This window comes from Sapajus apella, unplaced genomic scaffold, assembly GCF_009761245.1.
Source record: "Sapajus apella isolate SASKATOON/1434 unplaced genomic scaffold, GSC_monkey_1.0 scaffold7, whole genome shotgun sequence".
NCBI lineage: Eukaryota > Metazoa > Chordata > Mammalia > Primates > Cebidae > Sapajus > Sapajus apella.
This window is the reverse complement of record NW_022436947.1, coordinates 7,445,616-7,468,991: the sequence shown is the minus strand read 5'-3', so window position 1 is coordinate 7,468,991 and position 23,376 is coordinate 7,445,616. Positions and strand designations below refer to the sequence as shown.

The following is a 23,376-nucleotide window of genomic DNA, read 5'->3' as shown; positions in this document are numbered from 1 at the left end:
TCTGATTTCGGTTGGAGTCTCTGAGTATCAGATCTTCCCCAAAGTGAGCTGAGACTAGCTTCTTCAAGGCTGTTCCAGACTTGTGTGCCTCCTCTGACCGCTCCACATTTCAGAGCTCTGTCCTTAGGACTGGGGTAAGATGGTATTTGGGCCCCCAGAATCCATCAAGTGATCCCCAAGTGTTCACTGAACAAGTGCCTGCTGGATGATGGCATCTGTGAGACTGTCCCTGAGATCAGTCACTCTGAGAACTTGCTGTCATGGTGAATGGAGGAAGCAGCTCCTCTCTGCAATACCAGCATTGCTAGTGGCCTCTGAGAGCAATTTTTGAAGGCAAGGTAGATGTGGAAGTCCAAGGGGAGTTCTGGGGATGTGAGTGGAGGGATAGCAGCCTGGATGAGGGTCCTCAGGAGCACCTGCTCTGAGCCATGGTGCCTTATGCTTCTGTCAAGCCAATTCTTTCCTTCCTTCTTGCATTCATCACTCATTTCCTCAGTTCCTGTCCCTTGCCCGGTATTGGCGAACAGACATACTCTTCACAGACCTCACAGCTTATATAAGGGGCTGCCATTAAACAGGCAAACAAACAAATGGGACTTCATCTGGCTTGGATGTCCGTCCTCTAGTTTCTACCATGCAAAAGCGGCATTGATCTCTAAGGTGGTAACAATGTAAAATCTCATTCACTTGGAAAATGTCTCACCACCCACAAACCTGGATGTAAATGGTGGCTCTATGAATAAGAACCAAACATAAACCTTTTATGTTTATTCATTGAAGGTTATGTTTTCAGTTGACTAAAATCGTTCTAAGTTCCACTAAATAAGATAATTATAGACACTTAGTATCTCCAAGGAGAAGGGAAGGTTATGTTCTCCTGTAAGTATAATTGTATTCGTTTCAAGGGCCTATGTACATCTAACAGGGGAAAGATGTTTTTCCCATTAATTTCTAAGCAGTTAGGAACTGCTTAGAAATTAAAAGAAGTTAAAACTTCTGTTTTTAGTTAACTTCTTTTTATATTAAAGCAGGAGCTCCCTCTAGCAAGAAGAATCTCTCTGGGGTACCAGCACACCTGGTTCCATCTCCCAGGCGCTTGGCGAAACTGCAAGCAGATGGCCAGATGACAGAGCATCTCTCTGGAACGCAAATTCATGCCAAGGACCTAGAAAATCAGAGCCTGACTCCTGCCCAGAACCAACAGCTGGCTCAGGGTGGAGAAACCCATCAAAAAGAGCTTTCCCCTGACAGCCGTCTCAATCCTGAGCTTCCTCAACACCTGAGCTCATCAGCCCTGGGGCTTTCTCACCAGGCCCAGGACCTAGCCCTAAACCCAGTGGAAGAGGATGTCCGACAATCAGATATTCCTCCAAAACAAATAGCCACTGAGACCGATGTCCCTGATGTGAAAGCCAGTGAGGTGGGGCAGACTCCGGTCACCCCTGCTCTGGCGCCTCCTGCACACCCTTCCCCTCCCACCTCTCATGGCCCTCAGCCAGGCCAGGACGAGGAGTCAGGGGAGGCCCAGGTAAGCCCCACTGGCCCTCCCCTGTCTGAACCTACACAGGGACCTGGTCCCACTCCCCTCAGCCCTCAGAGAATTCAGGATGAAGAAACTGAGTCAGCCAAACTTCCACCCAGCAGTTCCCACCATGATCTTCCAAAAGATTCTTCCCACCCTGACTCGGTGCAGAAACCTGCTGGAGATTCTCAGCAAGCTCTGAAGGAGGAAACCTCCAAACCGGAAGCCATCCGGGTCAGTACCCCTTACCCAGCATTGCCACATCCCCAAGACTTAGCAACAGATACCAAGCAGGCCCAGGCCAGGGAAGCCCCAAGGACCTTGCTTCCTAGAAGCCGGCTGGCTCCCACACGGCTGCCCCAGCCTCAGATGCTGGCTCCCCTCCAGAGCAGGAGGCCCACCCCCAAACTCCTATCACCCAGCAGGGAAGAGGCTTTAGGAGCAACCTCCAATCAAACCATGACTGCCTCTCCCAGGCCTCCACCAACCCAGGAAGCGGACATGAGTAAACTGCCTCCCATCAGCCCTCCCCACTCAAAACCACCGGCAAATCTGAGCCCCCAGGAAGCCCACAGTCCTCAGCAAGTCCAGGCAGAGAAGGTCAGTGAGGTGAAACTCCCTCTGATCAGTCCCCCCAGCCTTGAACAAGCAGCATCCCCAGTCCCACCCAGGAGGAGGCGGCTCAGAAAGTGAGGCTTCCTTGCATTCCTGCTCCTCTCCCAGAGCCACAGCTGCCCCAGAACTCCGGGATTCAGACTGATCCAGGCCTGCAAAGGAAAGGAAAGCTCCCCAAGGAGGTGACTCTCCAGGAGGAGGATTCCAGACATGCAAGCCTCACCCATAACCAGGGGCCCCTGCAGCAGACAGGGGCTAGAGAAAAAAAACTCTCCATCCAGAAAGGGACAGCTAGAGGACTGGCAACCCTGGAAGAGGCGCCGCCTGGGAGCCGCCAGCCAGCCTCACAGCTAGAACCCCACCGTCAGCTAGGGCCCGCCATGGTGCCTGACCATCCCAACCCCAGCGCTCCTTTGAACCCGGAGAGCAACCAGAGACGCAAAGTCCATACACCAGAAATTCCTGAGCCACCCCACGCTGAGCCATCACCTAAAGACCCCTGATTACAAGAAGAGAAAAAACAACAAATTTCAGAAAAAGGGCCCATACCAACCTCCTCACAAATGACCTGGCTCAGAAGGTAGATGTGTCCAGACAAGGGCCGTCTTGGAAGAGAGATTTTTGGAGGATTATCTAAAGAAAATAAAACTCCCATTAGCAGCAATCAGCCAGCTCAGGAGGGCCAGCCCCCAACGGGAGACCCCTCCAGGGGGAAAAGGCCCCTGCGGAGTCGCTTCAGGGCAGTTCAGCTCCTATGGAGCATCCAGGGAGAAAGAGACAGGTTCATCGAAAGTGCAGGTCTCGGAGGAGGGAGATTGCTTTACAACCCTCAGAGCAGGACAGCAAGCCCTGCACCCAGCAGCCTGTCAAGACACATCAGCCTATCAGGGGAGATGTCAGGCCAGAGAGAGCTCTGTTCAAAGGGACAATGTACTTGCTTCCAAACAGCAAGCCAAAGAGAAGTGAACCCGAAAACATGGGGCAGTGCCACAGAACCAAAGCCCCCCTTCTCCCCAGAACCAGATGTTTGCTGAGGAGTAGGGCAGCCAGGAGGGAAGACTGCACACCAGGGCAAGTCAGAGCCCCGAGGTTTAAGCCACCCCCGAAGCCACCAGCTCATTAAGGTCTGGGAACACCGAGGCAGCACCGTTACAGAACAACCAGTGATGGCTGGGTGCTATGAGTCTTCACACTGGCTTCATCCTGACCCCACGGTCAGCATAGGTGGAGGGGCCGTTCAGCGCTGTCCAGACCTTGGATTGCTAGAAGGCAGGCAATCTGCACTGCTGTGCCTCTTCTGTTGTTGCTATTGCAGCCTGGAAGAGCAGCTGTTGCAGAGGGATGCAGCTCTATCAACTGCTGCCACCGAATTAAGCCATTCTGGAAGGCTGGTGTCAGCAAGTAGCCTTTGTGTCCAGACACGAATCCAACCTGAGTTCCAACTCTGGCTGAAGCCAGGCCATATTGCCATTACGTTTTGTTCTCTTCATACGGAAAATTCACTTCTAGACTTCTAGAAAGTCCTCTCACCCCTCTTGCATTATGGAGGAGTTCCAAAGCAAAAAGAACTCTTGAGAAAAAAAGACGTTGTTGTTCCTGGAGGTTCTAAACCTACAGTTAATTTGTGGGAATCTTCTGTAGGAAAGAGAAAGTATTTTGAATGCATGATGCTGTGATCAAATGCTTCAGATTTGTCTTGGCAATATGTTGCCTGAAACTTACTTTTCTTTGAAATGTATTTCAAAATGAATACCTTCCTTCTTTCTCTGAACAGAAATCTCATGTAAATCAGCCCATGCCTTTATTATGTCAAACCATCTGGTTGAATCGATTAAAAGAATTAGTGGGGAGTGAATCAGTTGTTCATTTATCTATTCATACCATCAGGATTCTTTTGCTGGCAAATGATAGGAATCCACTCTAAGCCAGCTTATGTGACTCTATGAGAAGGGAGTAGATTTCATATGACCAAACTATGGGAAGGTCAGGGTTGCAGCAGGTCTCAGAGAGATTGGGGGCTAGTTGTGGAACATAACCAGGACTGTAGTCATCTCCTGGACTCTGGTCTAGGACTCTCACCACTTCTCATCTCTGTTTCTTTCTCCATGTTGGCCTCGTTCTTTGAACTACAAATGACTCTTATCAATTTCTGCACATGGCGGGGAACCTGGCCACCAGCAGCTCTCAAGCCCACATCTCATTTTACCTCTGGAAGCTCCCACTACTGTAAAGGGATTAATTTGAATGGATGTTCATTAATCCTAATCCAGGGAAAGTCTTATTGGCCTAGCTTGGTTTAGGCACTTGTTCTTAAACCAATCTACTCTGGCAGGGACCAGGATTACCTTTAGACATACCTGTGGAACCTACTCCTATGTATGGAGACTATACTCCCCCTAAAAAGAGGATAATTGTGACTAAAACAGACAACCTAAGGGGTGACTCTTAACAAGCTACAAGATATCTATTGAGCACTTACTGTGTTTGGTATCTTATGTTTAAAAATATAACTGATGACTAAATGCCTGTGTAAATGTATCTTATCTTACACAAAAGAGGTGTGTCCCTGCAACTATGAATTTCAAATGTTGTTTCAAGGGCAGTAGAGGAAATTGATATTTTAGAAATCCAGGTATAGAAATCCTCTTGCAAAATGAAGAGCTTATGTAATGCCAGTAACTACCTTCTGATTTATCTGATTTGTCCATAATGAAAATAATACAGTAACTTTAGAAAACATATCTAATAATGTTTTATATACAGTAACTTTAGAAATATTTAGAAAATAATACAGCAACTTTAGAAAACATATCATTTATTTATTTTATTTATTTATTTTTACTAAAAGTTCATTCATCCAACAGGCATTTATTGAGTACGCTCTATGTTCCAGATAGCGATGTTTGCTGGATAAGGTGAGATGATGAGGCTGCTTCAAGAAGCTTTGTCTTTTATCAAAGGAGACAGATTAGAGGGTTCATTATACTAATAACGCCATGTGATTAGGGCAGCTGAAGGCCCTACAGCGTGCTAGGCTATATTTTGCATCCTGCAGACAGGAAAATCCATTTGTTAACTTTTCCAGGCTGTCATAAGAATACCAAGGAAGGACACCGAATTCAGCCTGGGATACAAAAATTGGATCAGGAAACACTTCTAAGAGAAGGTCAGCCTTCAGCTTAGTCTTCACGGTTGCAGAATTAGTCAGCAGACTGATGGCAAAAGGTTTTCTTAGAAGAAGGAACCACATTTGCCTACGCAGAGGCACGCACAGGCATAGCATTTTCTAAGGACCTGAATGCCAGGAGAGATTCTAGGTCTGTGTCGATCCAAAGTGCCTTTTGTGCTACTCCAATGAGCTTGGAAACTTGATCTTCAACAATGGGGAGCCGCTGAATTTGTATCGTAGAGGCCTCTGTCTGGAGGAGGTATGTATAGAGGATGAATTTGAGGAGAGCAATTCAGGAAACAGGAGGAGCGGCTGGAAAGTTACTGCTGTAGTGCAGTAAATAGGGTAAGGCCTGAAATGAGGCCATGGGGACAGGAATTGTCAAATTAGGTAAATATTTAGATTGGATGTAGAGGAAGGCAGATTGTGCAAGAGAGGAAGAAAATTAAGATAATTACTCATTTTCTATGAGCTGGGTGTGGGGCACTTTAGCGTTGACCGTGTCTCATTTAGGTGAAGAATTTTAGAAATTTAAGATTACTTTTAGAAATGTATAATTTTCCTCTTTGAGCACCTGTTTCTGAGGCTCCTGAAGGCACTTGGGGTTCCATTTCCATTAGGGTACAAACGGGAAGTGATAAGCCAAGTTTTTGTGTCACTTCTTTGTGTTTGCGTTATTGTTTTAGCAGTGCACGTTCCTGATGTCTCAGATTCAGTGGAACTGGACCACATTTTGTTTGTGGTCAGAGGAAAGGAGTGAAAAGAATATCAACAAAAGGTTTTTAGTGCTATTATTGATTTTCTTGGTATAAGGGAAACTTCTGATTTTTACACATAGAATAACAAGGTTTAAAAGTTGCCGTTTTCCAGCTATATTTACAAAGTTTCTATCATTCCCATGTGATGTGTTGCTTAGCAAGGCGATCTTTATAGAAACAAAAAACATGGTGGCTTATAGTTACTACATTAGTAATACCACCTTCATCTCCTTTAAGGAAGACTAATATTCAAATCAATGGAGATAATAGTGCCACTTGGTGTGAAAGCCTTCCTCTAATATTTAAAGAGCTAAATCAGTTATTTCCAAAATGTCAAAAGAGAATCGAATGAAGGACATGAGTGGGAAATTCACAGAAGAGGAAATAAAAATGGCCAGTAGATATGTCAGAAATATTTAATCTCATTATTAGTTAAAACAGGATAGACTTTTTTTTTTTTTGTACTGAATTGGCAGATGAAAAACAGCTTAATGCCTGCTCTTGGTCAGGATGTGGGTAAATGCACTCTCTATGTCTCAGTAGAGAAAGTGAATTGGCACAGTTTTTCTGGGGCACAGTTTTACAATTTTCTGTCACATTTACAAGATATACAATTTTTTGTATATCTTCAGTCTAGTAATTTGAATCTGAGGATTATCATAAGGTAATCACTTATTTGTAGTGATGTTCATATCAGTGTATTTATGATAAAATCTAGAAATAATCTAGCTATCTAATGGGGTTTCGGAAATAAATTATGGCATAGCCATATGCTGGAATGTTATGTTGTCATTATAATCATGTTGTAGAAGAATATTTAATTAGAGGAAACTATTGATTTCATAGTAAGTAGAAAGCAGGTTAAGAAGGTAGAATCAGTGTGGCTCCAGTTATTAGCTCTGGGTTATGGATTATGCATAATTTTTATTTTCCTATTTATGCTTTTAGTATTTTATAAATTTTCTACAATGACCTATGGGTTTATTCAGAAAAAGTTATATAAAATTCAAACATGCATACACACACACACACACACACACACACACACACACACACACACAGACACTTTGAAGAGCTGTCATGCAAAAGCAATAGCCTTACATTCTATTTTGATTTGACATCATGAACTTTCTAAGAGTTAGAGGTGATTTGCAGAGGGACAGACTAGCTTGCTCCAGAAGTTAGATGCTCTGTTATGGGAATCTTACAGAAGGTCTTCTTATGTTGGGGGATTAGTTGAACCGGCTAAAACGTAAGATTCATTTTATGATCTAAGATTCACTTACTGCAACTGACTCCACTTGCTGGTTACGAGGAATCCTGTTTTATTAAATGTAGTGCTTAGTACTAGAAAATTGGATGTACTTAGTACTCCTTAGATATATGGCTTTCAAAGTTTTATTGACCAAGATCCATAATTAGTAGTATACATTTTACAGTATCATGACCCAGTAAACACATACACAGCTAGAAAAAAAATGTGTCAAAAAACACCCTTACTATGGTGATAGATGACTCTGATATTTTCTATGGTGCTGGATTTTAATTTTTAAATTCTGTTTGTGGCCTCCTAAATTGATTTCACAATTTTGTTTGCAACCTGCAGTTTGGAAAACCCTGCACTGAGCGCCCTAGAGCTTTGCTTTGATGCTGTCCTTACTTGGAGGCCTGTTACCAGACTGCCCCCCAGCTCTGGTTGCCTTCAAGTGAGGTTGGATGGGTGACATCATTTATGCTGAATTCTTCTCTAGGACAAGGATCTGGTGTATTGGCAGTTACGTTCTCTGTCAGCGTTGGGGCTTGGGATAAGATATATCCACAATTCATATGTTTTATGTAAAGCTTTTTTTAAAAAGGCACTTCAGAACAATCTTGATCAGTCTACTTCCTTGCCTTTTGCTCCATGACAAGCCTGAAAATCATCTTATTACCATAAAAGATCCAAGTTCCACTTAAGATAATTGCACTATTTATATAGTATGTAGCACAGTATGTCTGTAAATGAATTTAATTGCATAGTCCAATTTGAAAGACACAATTCTAGAAATCACTTTTCTGTATTGACCAGCCATTCAGAGAAGAAGATAAGAAGGGCCTAACCATATCTTTGTGTTGATGACAGATAAATGGTGTTAGAAGATCAAACCTCTAATCTTAAAACTGATTATGAGAGTGCAATCATGATTTGCAAAAGCTGAAGACCTTTTATTACAGATTGTAACCTTAGAAATTCATGATTGCAAATAACACTAAAATTCAAACTAATCCTTAAAAATTCCAGTTGCATTACAACCTAGCCATGTGACCTTGGGCAAGTTACAGAGTTCTCATGTATAAAATGGAGGTAATAATAGTTCCTGCCTCAGTATTTTTATGGGGATTAAATGAGTTAATATACTGAAAACCACCCAGAACAATATCTAGTAGAGTAAGTGCTTCTATGAGTGTTTGTTCATATTAATATGAAAACAGCAAAAAATGTTTGCATTTTCCCATTCATTGAAAGAGGGTGACACTGTTCAAACTGGGGGGCAATAGTTGGTAAATGCGATAGTCTTTGTGAAAATCCTTTTTTAAAATTTGACAACCTTGATTTAATTAAGGAACTTAGAATAATATTGGAAAGAAATTGTAGTTTAGCAAAATGTTACGGAGATCAAGAGGTTCTTCAAAGGTCATTCACATGGAGCAGGGCAGTTTGGAGAAGTGAGTATGGAAATGTCAACTCTGATATTATTATGAATTTCCATGTGATACACACATAAAAGACCTGTAGTAACACCTGGCACATAGTACATGCTCAATAAATGCTGTCTATTTTTTTTACGGTTATTTCATTATTGATAAAATCAAGATCATTTATATACTGGATTTCAGATTGGTTAGATAGTAAATGCTGTCAGGTGACTTGTCCAGATAGTGGGTATTTTATTTTCTCTCTGTGGATCAGTTTAGACAAAGACCACCTTCTACAATTACCAGATCTATACACCCTCCATGTCCTAAGATAGAAAAGCAAAGTGAAGAAAGACCGAGAATGTTTTTGCTGGAGAAAGTGATCAATGAGGCAACATCTTTGAAAAAGTTATTCTTGAAGGATAAGCCCTTAGCAAGCAAAGATCATGCTTAGGGTGTGCGATTGGGTGGACATCCCAGTGGAAATACAGTTATTCAAACATGTTAGTTGAAGGAAAGGCAGCTTTTAACATGTATTGAAGCTTCCTGATGATGTATATCCTGTTTCTTGCCAATCATTGCTGCCCTTTTCCTTTTTTCTTTCCCAAATTCTTCTATGTAATAATACAGATCACATATAGCAAATTTTCACTTTTGTAATTTACCTGTTCTATGTGTTTTATCTTCTTTAAAGTGTCAACTAACTACTTGGTTATATACTCATCCATTTTTTGGGGGGGCTTCTGGGCATTATTGCTGTATGTTTTAATTGGAACATTCTTGATGTAAGGCTCAAATATTGACCCATCGGTTCACACTGAAGACATTGTGACATCGGTTCCACTGAAGACATTACCGCATATGAAGTTTACTGGAAAGGGAAATTTTTGTACTTTATTTGTTCTTGTGAATGTACATGTACATGTTTTCCTTTTTCCTGATGTAGAAATTGTTTCTGTTTAAATAACTAATTATTCCTTTGATTAGACACTCAAGAATATAGCACTTTATCGTTAGTATATTTCAGTAAATGTATTCACTTTACCATATATATAGCATGACTATTTATAACATCATTACTGTATCTCCTTGGACTGATGTGATAGCTTTCTACTCTAAAAGCTTATTTTGCTATGGAAAATTATCATGGATACTATGTGAAATTATTATTTTTCTAGTTGATATTATTCTTTTCTTAGAAGCACAGATAGACACGACTTTTAAGATGTAATTCTGTCCTGGAAAAATAGCTTCTTTTAACACCTTTAGTTTTGTGATAGCACTTCCTAATAAACTAAACTTTTTTCTTAATTTTCCACTGTAAATTATCTATCATATTAAAAATATTTAAAACTTGATAGCAGATTGTTGTGTTTTCTTTTAAGCTCTTTTTGTGATTACATATTTCCATATAATGACTTTTATACAGATTTTACAAGTATTTACATCATACATATATATGCATTTAATCATTGTAAGTATGAATTATTCTTGTTAGTTTTTCTTTTTTAAAAAAACCCTCACTACATTGTTTTTCGTTTGTTTGTATGTGTGTGGTTTTTTAGACTGAGTCTATACATTTAATCATTGTAGGTATGTATGAATTATTCTTGTTACTTTTTCCTTTAAAACAAAAAAGGCCCTCACTATATGGTGTGTGTGTGTGTGTGTGTGTGTTTGTGTGTGTGTGTGTGTGTGTGTGTGTGTGTTTTAGACAGAGTCTTTTTTTTTTTTAGGCGAAGTCTCACTCTGTTGCCCAGGCTGGAATGCAGCGGCACAATCTCGGCTCACTGCAACCTCCGCCTCCCGCTTCTAAGCAATTCTCCTGCTTCAGCCTCCCGAGTAGCTGTGAATACAAGTGCCCACCACCACGCCTGGCTAGTTTTGTGTCTTTTTAGTAGAGATGGGGTTTCACCAGGTTAGCCAAGACGGTCTCGATCTGCTAACCTCGTGATCCACCTGCTTTGGCCTCCTAAAGTGCTGGGATTACAGGTGTGAGCCACCGTACCTGGTCCTAGGTAGAGTCTTACTCTGTTGCCCAGTGGAGTCTCGAGTGTGGTGGTGGAATCTCAGCTCACTGCAACCTCCACCTCTCAGATTCATGTGATTCTCCTGCCTCATCCTCCCCAGTAGCTGGGATTACAGGTGCATGCTACCACACTTGGCTAATTTTTATATTTTTAGTAGAGACGGGGTTTCACCAATGTTGGCCAGACTGATCTTGAACTCTTGACCTCAGGTGATCCACCTGCCTCAGCCTCCCAAAGTGTTGTGATTACAAAGCTCCATTTGAGTGCGGGGAGAAAATAAGTGATTTTGAAGTCATTTGTGCATCTGAGGACTTTTATTTTAAAATTAAAGCCTGTTTCCAAGTCATCCATTTCTAAATGCTTTCAAAGAGAGATCAACTCTAGTGTTGATACATTTTTTTGCAAGATTTTATTTAAATGTTAAAAGCTCATATTGAAAAGTAATCAGTCATATTTTTGGACAGGAGAATGACTAAATTGCTTTGCTATATAAGAAATCTTACAAATGTAGAAACACTTGTCATTAAAATAGAGACTGTGTTTTTCAAAATATTTAAAATCTGACCCCCAGATGGTAAGTTCATCACTAGTTATTGACCTGGCTATGTGCCTGTGATACCAAATCATCAACTTCTTTTAGTTTTTCCTTTCCTTTATGTAGTAAATGGCCCTATTTAGTCTGTGTGATGATATAATGTTAAATATACATATAAATCTTTTATTCTTAGGTATGTGGCCTCTACTGCTTTTGTTATTTAGGTTGGATTTTATGCTTATTCTTTTAAAATGTTTTATACAAATATTATTTTAATTTGTTTGACTTCAAATGAGTATTCTATATAAAAGATCTAAGCCATTTAGAATTAATTTGAAATGTAGTTCCAGTTGCTCCAGATACTTCCTTTATATTTTCCTGCATTTGTAATGATACCAATCCATAAAAGAACTTTAAAAATCTGCCTTGGAACATTAAATTCATTTATGCTTCATTGCAGGTATTTAAATAAATTTAGCCTATATACTGAAGGACTTCCTTCTTTTTGTGGACTGTAAAGTAGTTTATATATATTTAAAGTGCTGCCTCAAGGTTGACTTTAATTTAGGTAGTTTGAATAAAATCACATTAAGAAAATTTGTTACATGGTGTTATAACATTGGTAATTATGGCTTTTTTCTTAAATTGGGAAATAAGCTCTTTTGTTTGTTGATATATTAAGACATTAGACAATATATTAAGAACTGTATGAAACTCTTTAGTATTACAATGTAGTTTAATAGTAATCTAAACACATTATCTTTACCCAGAATGTTTTATTGCTGAGAAATCATTAAGACATTACATTATTGGAATTATAGCTGCATTGTGTCATCAGATTGAAATTGACTCGTTTATACTGTAGTACAGACAGCTTATGTCTTAGAGAACTGGAAAAAGGAATCCATACACAAATATTATATTTTGAATAAACTTTTATATACTATATAAGATCTTCTTTATAGAAATTATTTCAGTGAATATAGCTTTTATTTCTTTAAATTTTATCTTATTTATATGGTTCCAGTTCATCTGTTCTTTTTCCTAATGCTCTGTGCTTAGAGTGACATCAACAGGACAAGGTTTTTTTGTTTTTTTTTTCCAAAAGATAATTTAGCACAGGATGCACCTCCTCTCTCTCCTCTCTCTCTCTCTTTCTCTCTCTCTCCCCGTCTCTCTGTTTCTGCCTCAGCTACGCTGAATTCTTTACCATGATGCAGTTATATTAAGGATACATCTATGTTCTTACACCAGCCAATTTTTCTGTCTGATATAGTTTCCTCCCAGATGTTTGAATACTGTTCTTCTTTATGCCTTTTCATATGTGTTTAGGTGTCACCAACTTAGAGAGGACTTCCTCTGACCACCATGCCATCTCTCATGCTGTCCCCTCATCTGGCTTCCTCTTTCTTCGTCACTCTTGTCCATTACCTGACATTATCTAATGTGTTATTTATCTGCCTCCAATATTGGAATGTAATCCCCACAGGTCAAGAACTTTTTATTTACTACTATATCCCCAGCATCTAGAGCACCAGCCGGCACATAGCAGATACTCAATAAATATGGGTCAAGTGCCTTTTTTTTTTAATCACAGAGATTCAACAGAGAATGTTTCTTTGTACAGTTGTTTCATTGTATCACTCTGGTTAAACATAGTTTCTTTAATGTTCCTTTCTAGATTGTTCTATTACCTGGAATTCTTTGAATATAGTCCTTGCACATTTGTTGCATCTGTTGAATCTCCCTCTCTTAAGAAAGGCGCTGGGTGGAACTTTAGATTTCCTTACCATGATTAAATACTTTCACTTGTCTGCAACAACTTTTACCTTGTTTTATTGGTTTGGGATTGCCACAAAATTTGGGGGAGTTCAAGTTGAGATTCCAAACCAAAGTAGAGTCTGATTTCCCACAGGTGTTTCTATCGTCTGGTTAGATGAGAATCTGTGCCCAGGCAAAGTCCCTAGGTCTGTGGACTGACATTTCCAGATACCCCTTTTCCAACTTGTCACCTATCAAACAGTCCAGGTCTTTTTTTTTTTTTTTTTTTTTCTTTTGTCATTGTTTTGTCAGGGTCTCACTTTGCCACCCAGGCTGGAGTGCAGTGGCAGAATCATGACTCACTGCAGCCTCTACCTCCTGGGCTCAAGTGATCCTCCCACCTTAGCCTCCCAAGTAGCTGGGATTATAGGCACACACCACCACACCAGGCTAATTTTTGTATTTTTTGTAGAGATGGGGTTTCACCATATTGGCCAGGCTGGTTTCAAACTCCTGGGCGCAAGCGTTCTGCCAGCCTTGGCCTCCCAAAGTGCTGAGATTACAGGTGTGAGCCATTGCACCTGGCCAAGTCCAGGTTTTGTATGCCAAGCATGCAAGGACTGTGGATTCCCTTCTCAGACCACGTGTTCAAACCTCTGTCCCTGACGCCCTCTGACTTTTTAGCATCAATTCCTACTCCTCTGAATTTCAGTCTTCGCTACACTTGTACCACCTAGAACGTTTTCTTTCTTGGTTTCTGCCTTATTATGTATTAAAAACAAAACAAATTTCTGTTATACATTAGTATTTTCTTTCATCTTCGGGTGGGGGTAGCTTTCCACTTCTGCTCAGTCCATCATATTGACTGACGATACATGTGAATATCATTTATTTTAGCATTTTAAAAGCAATACTGAAAGTGTTGATGCTCCCATATGGCCAAAGCTATTTACTCCTAGGCCCTCTGTGAATGAGCAGTAATAAAAATGTATATGTAAATTTTTACATAAATAAGAATAAAAATTTATTCTTATATTCTAGGTCTCTGAACATTCTGACATCTTAAAGAAAAATATTAGATGTTATTTATGAATAAATTCTGTTAAACAGTGGCCTCGTCATCCATTCCATTCTCTTTCAAAGCCTCTTAGCATTGCGTAGTTTATTTTCCTTTTAGCCTTTTGGAATTTCATCAATGAAAATTCATAATAAGAGTAACTTTTCAATTAAGTATCTAGAAGCCACTGTTTTTGAAATGTTTTACTTCTTTTGATTATATTTAAAATAAACCTGAATTGATTGAGTATTGCATATATTCAGAGGACATGTCTATTATGTGTGATAGACTGACGTTATTATTGTGAGTTATTTTATTCTAAGATATATTTTTATTTTCAAGTTGAAATGCACAAACTTTAAGCATCCAATTGTTATGTTTGGGGAGATAAAAATATAAAACATTTCTATCACTTCAGAAATTTCCCTTATATTATGCCTTTTATTTTAAACTTTATTTTGTTTTTTCTACCAGATGTTAAGACATCCCACCTGAAATCTGAAGTGCATCCTACAAAGTATATTTCTTCAAATATGGCTGATTTCCTGCATTCTACAGACAGAAACTACCTTGTTAAATTATGGGCGAAACTTTCAGCCAAAAAAACACCAGCGGTAAGGGAGGGATAGAAGGGGTGAAGCAGCAACTGAGCTTTATACGACGTCAGACAAAGAGGAGATTTAATATTTTGAGACAATAAGTTTTCTCCACATGATTCTCTCACTAATGTCAGCTGAAGACAGGACTTTGCCTCTTTGTATACATCCCTAAGAATAGACACTGGTTCTAAAAGTAGAATATTCAATATCAAATTTTGTGAGTACCTTTCTCCCAGACTTCCAGTGAAAATTCTGACATTCAAATCTTCTATTTAGTAAGAACAGAAAAGCACTACAAGAAATGCAGTGAAAGATGTATTTCAAGGGAAGACTTGCTTTGTTGCCGGGATATAATTTTGAGTATTCTTGGGCTTAGCCTGAAAAGCGATTCCACTCAAAGAGTCCATGTTTACAACTTAGCACTACTTAAACCAGTCACATCACTTAGTCCCAACTTAAGTCTCTGAAAGCTTTGAGAAAGCAGCATGCACAGGAGTATTGAATGCAAAATTGGCACTGCATTCAGATTAGGCTGTACTTGTTTTCCATCTGTAATCATTTTTACATGATGATCTGGGAATATAAAGAGACTTAGTTGCAATTGCAATTTGCCGCAGAAGCGACAGAACTTTTTGTTTCGGTTATTAATTCCTTGTTTGTGTTTCCTTGAGGATACCCTGTTCTTTTTTTTTCTTTTTTCTTTCTTTTTGCCATGGAGTTTCGCTCTTGTTGCCCAGGCTGAAGTGCAAAGGTATGATCTTGGCTCACCACAACCTCCACCTCCCGGGTTCAAGTGATTCTCCTGCCTCAGCCTCCCAAGTAGCTAAGATTACAGGCATGCGCCACCACACCCAGTTAATTTTGTATTTTAGCAGAGAGGGGGTTTCTCCATTTTGGTCAGGCTGGTCTTGAACTCCCAAATTCAGGTGCTCCACCTGCTTTGGCCTTCCAAAGTGCTGGGATTACAGGTGTGAGCCACCATGCCTGGCCAAGGCTAGCCTGTTTGAAACAAATAGTTACATCAAGTCAGAACCATAGGCAGTGGTCAAAAGAATCAGACTGATTACTGCAGGCAAAAAGTCTCAGGCTGTGCTGTATACAGATATAGTAGGAAAAGATAGAGTGTCACGAACTTTTACATGCTGGATCACTCTTTGCCTGCGGTGCCCCTCCCTGAAAAACTGAGCAGCCCCCATAATCCACAGCATCTGGTACCCAGTGTAGAACATGTATTGTGTCCAGTGTCAGCACTGGCGTTTACCGAGCCATGATGGTAGTAATTTGCAGAGCCCTGAGGTTCTGGTGCCTTTGCCTCTCAGTGCTAGCAGTTTAGGTGGAAATACAAATGTAACAAGGTAGTTTCATAGAAAAGCAAACCAAACTGCCACAGAACTAACAGATTCACTCTTAAGAAACTACAGCAAATGTAATACTGAATCACTCTTGTCACATATATGGGTGAATTCACCTAAGATGATGCTTCGTGCCTCATTTTTCTTTTAAAGATTATGAATTCAGTGCTCTTGGGATCTGCAAGTATTTATCACATTTTGGGACATCTCACAGGTTGTTAACCTTTTGCACAGCTGGTATAATGCTGCAAAACAAGCAACATACCTTTTCAAGATCATCACGGCAGAAGATTCAGTGAGATATGATGATGTATGTTAGAGAACATACATTGCCTTCATGCAGCATTTGTAATTTAAAAAGGGCTTTTGCATAGGTTATCTCATGTACCCCTCACTGCAACCCTAAGGAGAAGATGTTGTTTTTCTCATCTTACCTGCCTAAGGTAAATTGCCATGTCTTTTCAGAACTGTTCAGTGTATGGAAGGAAGTAATTGCAGCTGCCTCTGTCAAAAACCTTTATCTTAAATTGTCCAAAAGAAAAAAGGCATTTTTTTTGGTGCTTTTTGGTGTTTTAACTGTATATTTAATGTGTTACTATTTTCTTTTGGAAACTATTAAGAGGGCTTTGACAGTGATGGACAAAGTAGCAATTCCCATCTCGTGTGTGTGTCTGTGTGTGTGTGTGTGTGTGTGTGTGTGTGTGTGTATTTTTCTGGTTCTGTTTCTCTGAAGCACCATTCCCACTTATGTCAAAGATTACATTCTTTCTCTCCTGCTCAAACCCACCTCAAAACTCACTGTGTACACGAGGCCGTTTCCATACCACCTCTGTAACCTAATATTCTCTTCTTCCCTTGGCCATAGCGTGCAATGACATGTGTGTGAGCTGTGATTACAAAATAATGAGGCTGGTGTTATGTGTGTCTTAAGGAAACTAGTCTTATTTCTTGGTAGTCACACAGGGCACATGTCATAACTAGTTGGGTAAGTACATGTTTATGTGTGTATTTGGTCTATGTTTGTTTCTATTTCCATTTAATTATTGACTTCTTGACCCAAGAGGAAAAATGCTCTAACTTTGAATCATGTGATAGCCTTGCCACCTACTGGGTGATTTTACAAGGGCCACTGATCTGCTATGAGATGTCATTTCCTCTTCTGTAAAGTATATACAGAGAAATAATAATACCTACCTTACAATGTCATTGTATCAAATGCATAGGAAGCTTCTTTGTCAGTGATTGACTGTAGAACAAATGTTGTTGCTATTACGGTGGTGGTAGGCGGGGAGTGAGGAAGGGCTCAGGCCCTCAGCTGTACTTTATGTTCAAGAACAGCAGCTCTCCTTTGGGGATCATCAGCATCCCTGTATCACCAAGAACTTTCAGATATCCGAAAAGTGATTAATTGGACTTCTGCTTCGACTAAAGGCAGACCTGGTAATTTGGATTAACCTTCCTGCTGCAAACAACTAGAAAATCTGGATTTAAAATTGTCTACTTGAAGGCATCAGATAATTAACAGAAAAGAGAAAGCTTATCTGGCCAGGAATTAGGGGAGGGTGACCCTGAGAGGTGAACCTGGTAGCAGAGGCCACTTACTCCTGTGGCCCTTTGCCAATTGAGGTAGACATGGCTGAGGGCTGAATTGACACTTTTGAGAGTCCTGTGGAACTAAGACAATACCATCAAAGTGTGAGGTCCATCAAGGAGGTAAACTTTGTGTTTCATGCTTTCTTTAGGCTGGTAACTGAAGGGCTAAAAACCTTGGAGTAAAGGTGAACAAAAAGTACTCAGGGCTTCATAGAAGCCGCATTTAAAGTAATCTCATCCCTGAAATTATATTCAGAAAATCCCAGATGTCTCATGGCAGAAAAAATATATATAAATAATGTTGTAAATACAATGTCTAATGCATAATGAAAAATAACTAGGCACATAAGGACATGGGAAAACATGAACTAAAAATAACAGAATCCCCAGATGATAGAAACAGGCCTACAGAGCCTCCAGATTTTGGCAGTATTGAATACACATTTTGAAACCTCCAAGTGTTGATGTTATTAAGCCAAGACTTTAATGTGACTGCATTTATAATGTCTAAGATATAAGACAAAATTGTAAATTTCAGCAAAAGTGGAGACAATAAAAAATAACTAAGTGGAAATAATAAAAACCTGGGGGAAAAACAGTAACTGATATTGATACCCCATAAGACATAGCTAAAGAGAGAACTGATAGACTGAAAAGTTGATTAAAAAAAAAAATCTTAGAAACATAACAAGATGGGAAATACAGTGGAAGAGTGAGTAGAAGACATAAAGCAAGCATGAGAAGTTCTAACATGTGTTATTGAATCCTAAAAGGAGAGAAGAAATGGAACAGAAACAAGATTTAGAAGTAATGGTTGAAATTTTATGGTCCTGATAAAAGTCATCAAGCCATGGATTAATGATAAAAGTCATCAAGCCATAGATTAAAGAAATCTTAAAAACCCAACTTAGACATATATTTGTTTTGAAATCATATTGTCCTAAAATCAAAAACAAAGGAAAACATCTAAAGAACAGTCATGAGGGATAAGATTATTTTTAAAAAAGTAATAACAATTAGGTTGACAGCTGACTTCCAAAAGAAATCACGAAAGCAAGAAGACAGAGAATATCTTTAAAGTGATAAATTATTAACAACCTAAAATTTTGTACCCAGTGAAGATATCCTTAAAAAAATCAAGATGACCCCGTCTCTACTAAAACTACAAAAAATTAGCTGGGCATGGTGGCGCATGCCTTAGTCCCAGCTACTCAGGAGGCTGAGGCAGGAGAATTGCTTGAACCCAGGAGGCGGAAGTTGCGGTGAGCCGAGATCACACCATTGCACTCCAGCCTGGGTAACAAAAGCGAAACTCTGTCTCCAAAAAAAAAAAAAAAATCAAAGTGAATTAAAGATCTTTCTAGACAAAGAAACATAATTTGTCACAGGAAGCCTACATGAAAGGAAACACTAGAGAATTTTCTTTTGGCAGAATGAAAATGATTTTAGATAGAGAATGTCATAGAGAAAAAAATGAAGAACAAGACAAAGGGAAATACATGAGCAAGTCTAAAGAGATGCTAACTATATAAAAAACAGCAATGGCTTTAACAGTACATAGAATTAAAATGTATACAATTAAAGTATGGGCAATGAAAGGACAAAATATAAATGTATTTAATACCACTGAACTATACACCTAAAAATGGTGAAGATGGCAAATTATATGTGTATATTTTACCTCAATAAAAATTTTTTAATTAAAATATAAAAATTAAAAATAAAACTAAAAACAACAATTATAATTAGTCAAGAAGGGTAAAAATGGAGATAAAATGTTCCAGAATCCTTGCATTTGAAGTCTAGAAAGAGGGTAAATGCAATAATATCAGATTATCAGATTTCAATGAGTCAATAATACATATTTTAATCTCTAGGATGATACCAAAAGGAGATTAAGAAATGTATCATTTCTCATCTAATTGGGGTAAGGAGCAGAATAACAAATAAGTAATTCAACATTGTGTCAGAGATCTTAGCCACTACAATAAAGCATAAACAGGAAATAAATGGTGTAAAGTTTGAAAAAAGTTAATAAATGCATTTGACAAGATTATTAGAAACATAAAACATATAAAAATAAATTTCTATCTAATAGCAAAAATTTTAAATATATTAAATTTTTAAAAAATATATTTTCAGGCCAAGTGTGGTGGCTCAGGTCTGTAATCCCAGCACTTTGGGAGGCTGAGGTGAGAGGATCACTTGATGTCAGGAGTTTGAGATCAGCCTGGCTAATATGGTGAAATCCCGTCTCTACTAAAAATACAAAAATTAGCTGGATGTGGTGGCGCACATCTGTAGTCCCAGCCACATGGGAAGCTGAGGCACAAGAATCACTTGAACCTGGGAGACTGGAGTTTGCAGTGAGCTGAGATGGCATCACTGCACTCCAGCCTGGGCGACAGAGGGAGATTCCATCTCTCTCTATATATATATATTTTTTTTTTCATATATTTTAAAATATATTTTATATACATAAATATATATATATTCAGTAGCATCCCAAAAGTAAAATATTTAAAAACAAATTAATATAAGATATGTAATGTCTCTACTCAGAAAAATATAAAACACATTTTCTAGAAAAATTAAAGACCTAAAAAGTGGAGAGGTAGACCATGTTTATGGATTACATGACTCCATATTATACAAATGTCTGCTTTCTCCAAATAGGTCTATACATTCAATTCAATCTAGTCAAAAACATTCTCACATTTTTTGTGGAAATTAATAATCCAATTTTAATATGTATATGAAAATGCTGGTATCACCACTAAAAGAGACAAACTAAATAACAGCCCAGAAATAGATCCATGCACATATGCGAAGCTGATTTATGAAAAAAGTGACACTGCTGAGCAGCAGGAAAATGATGCCTTTTGTATAGCATTAATTAGATATAAATAGGAAGAGAATTAGATTTAACCCTGATCTCCACACCATATACAAAAATTAAATCAAGGTAGATTATATCTACATAAATGTGAAAAGCAAAATAATAATAGTTCTAAAAAATGTAAGATAATGTTTTTATGATCTTGAGGTAAAGATTTCTTAAATGTAACACAAAAAGCATTTATTATGAAGGAAAAATCTGAAACATTGCAGTACGTTAAAACTAAGATCTCCTGGTAGGATAAGGTCAGTGTATCTCTAGCCCTCTTTCTACTACCTTCTTTCTTTGAGTAGAAATGGACTAATGGAATGTGGAAATCCTCAGTATTACTGACTTCCAATATACTGACAGCTATTTTTTATTTTTTATTCCTAAGGTCACTGGAGGTTTCTCTAGAACCCGAATGATTTGTCTTTTTAGGAAGAAATGCCCAAGAATATTATTTTTTATGCTTCAAGTCTGAACAAAATCTGCTAATAGCACATTTCTTGATTGCTACCCTAATCATTTATAAATATAAATTTCTTTCTATAAATGTGATCATAATTTAATAATTTAATATGAATTTAGAGAATGTAATAAAATATCTAATTTACTCATTTTCTCATTCCTTGCTTATACAATTCTTTGTTGCTTTATTTCTTCTCTCTTCCTATCTTAAATGGTATTTACTTTTCTGAATGACTCCCAAATCACATTAATTTGAACATCTCTAAGAGAATCTCAGAGAACTGTAAATATAATTTTCATCAGCCTTACTTCCCAAACACTTAAACATTTTTTCTTTGCAGGTTGAGTAAAAAACAGTGCACAGCTCTTTTCTTACTGTTGCAAGAAATATATAACCAATCTTATCAGTGAGAGGTTTTTATTTATGCAACACTCACGTGTAGGTTGCAGAAGTCTAAGTTCTTATGTGTTAGCTGTCAGATACTGTTATACTTCAGTCTCCCTCTTTGATAGCAACCCAATCCTCTTTTGCGTAGTTGGCTCCCTGGAAACATACGTGAAGGCTATGCTGACTTAGTTAAGGTTTGTTGCTTTGAATTTGCTATTGTGACTAGGTTTTTGCCTTCTAGAAGAAGCTTGACTTTCTTTATTTCCATCAGATCTGTTTCTTCAACCAGCTCCTCCAACACCTTTACCCCTGAAGCAGGCCAAGGCACTGAGAGCCAGTCCTCCAGAAATAAAAATTGCTGATTGACCAATTCATTGACAGACAATTTAGCAAATATGTGTATACAGCAGACAAGGCCCGTACAATCCTATAAGTACCAACTGTACAATGCAATGAGAAAGTGGACCTGTGGTGACACTTACATCCACCAAGGACCATTTCCTTTCAGTTCTCTCAGCACCCAGGTCAGCTTGGGGAGGAGAGGCTGCTTGTCCAAGTATCACACAGCTTAAGATGTCTATTTTGATTTCAGAAGAAAAATGCTGTCTTCTACTCAGGTGCACCTTTCAGTATTGATACATCAATGTGAATCTTGAGAGAATTTGATTTCCAGTATCTTTGGCCTCTGTTCTTTGTGTCTGATTTGAACTCGGGATCCTCATGGCGCTAAACAAAGCCTGTCCAACCCACAGCCTGCAGGCCACATGCGGCCAAGGACAGCTTTGAATGCAGACCAACACAAATTCATAAACTTTCTTACAATATTATAAGATTTTTTTGCAGTGTATTTTTTTTTTTTTTTTTTTTTTTAGCTCATCAGGTTTCATTAGTGTTAGTGTAGTTTGATGTGTGGCCGAAGACAATTCTTCTTCCAGTGTGGCTCAGGGAAGCCAAAAGATTGGCGCCTCATGCTCTAAACTATTTTATTTTCAATATTTCTTGTGTCTTAAAAAGGCTTCAGTTAGGTTCACAGGGGCACAGATCAGCCTCTCAAAGCTGTTCTCCAGCTCTTCATTGGCCAACTCCCAGTGTCCTTTTTTCTAAGCATTATATGACCCTCAAATACCACAATCTACCGCAGTTTCCCAATCTCTTGGCGATCTCACACACTGGTCTTCCTGAGATGAGATACTCTGCTTTGTTCATAGATGGTTTCCCAACAGTGTGGTTGTCTGACCCCCTGCATGGCTTCAATACATTTTGCTGAACCTATGAATGAGGTAAGTGAATGGACAAAGGAATGATTTGTGATGTACTAAAACGCTTCCTCCAAAGTTTTCCTTTGATTCCTTTCTTCATTGCTGTTTCCAACTGGAAACTATTGGGGAGGTACTGTTTTCTTTCAGTGACTGGAAGATTTTAACACTAAGAGGATTTGTAGGCAGACATTTAAAATAAGCTAGCAGAAGAAATTTCTTACACCTATTGTTGTTATATTAGCTGTTGTTCGATACCTAGTTTAATTAATATGTTGGGAATTGAAAACTGACGATTTTGTAATTCTATCATTTCATTTTCTTTTATTAGCTGGAATAATACTATAAAGAGATGCTTCTTTCATCACTCATCAGTTCATATAGGATCAGCAGGATAAATGCTTTTTTCAAAATAATGAATTGGCTTCCTTTTATTCTCTGAAGGTGACCAATTAATTTTAAATTATCACTTATGGTCATTATGATCTTCATTTAAGCATATTTGAAGGACACCACCTACTGCATTTTTTATCCTTATTGAAATTAATATTATCTTACCTTTGGCTAGTGGGAGCCTTTTCAAGCTGGTCCCTGTGTCCTTTAACATGACCTGCAGAGTCTTTCATAGCTGTCTTTCTGTTATGACAAGATAATCCATGCTTTCTTGTACTTTCTGTATCCCAGACTTCGAATCAGTCTTTTCTTCAAGAAATCTT

At 38.7% G+C, this 23,376-nt stretch overlaps 2 protein-coding genes across 2 annotated transcripts in view; both read left to right on the top strand.

The window, feature by feature from the left end:
* Positions 1 to 23,376, top strand: part of LRGUK (leucine rich repeats and guanylate kinase domain containing) — a 120,836-nt gene that overhangs the window by 75,753 nt on the left and 21,707 nt on the right. Inside the window, exon 16 of the mRNA XM_032275949.1 lies at positions 14,598 to 14,737. Within this exon, the coding sequence (XP_032131840.1) occupies positions 14,598 to 14,737 (140 nt within the window). The remainder of the gene's footprint in view (positions 1 to 14,597; positions 14,738 to 23,376) is intronic.
* On the top strand, positions 393 to 2,450 carry LOC116550149 (extensin-like). The gene has a single exon (XM_032275948.1). It carries the CDS (start codon positions 1,124 to 1,126, stop codon positions 2,213 to 2,215), a length of 1,092 nt encoding a protein of 363 aa, XP_032131839.1. The 5' UTR covers positions 393 to 1,123; the 3' UTR covers positions 2,216 to 2,450.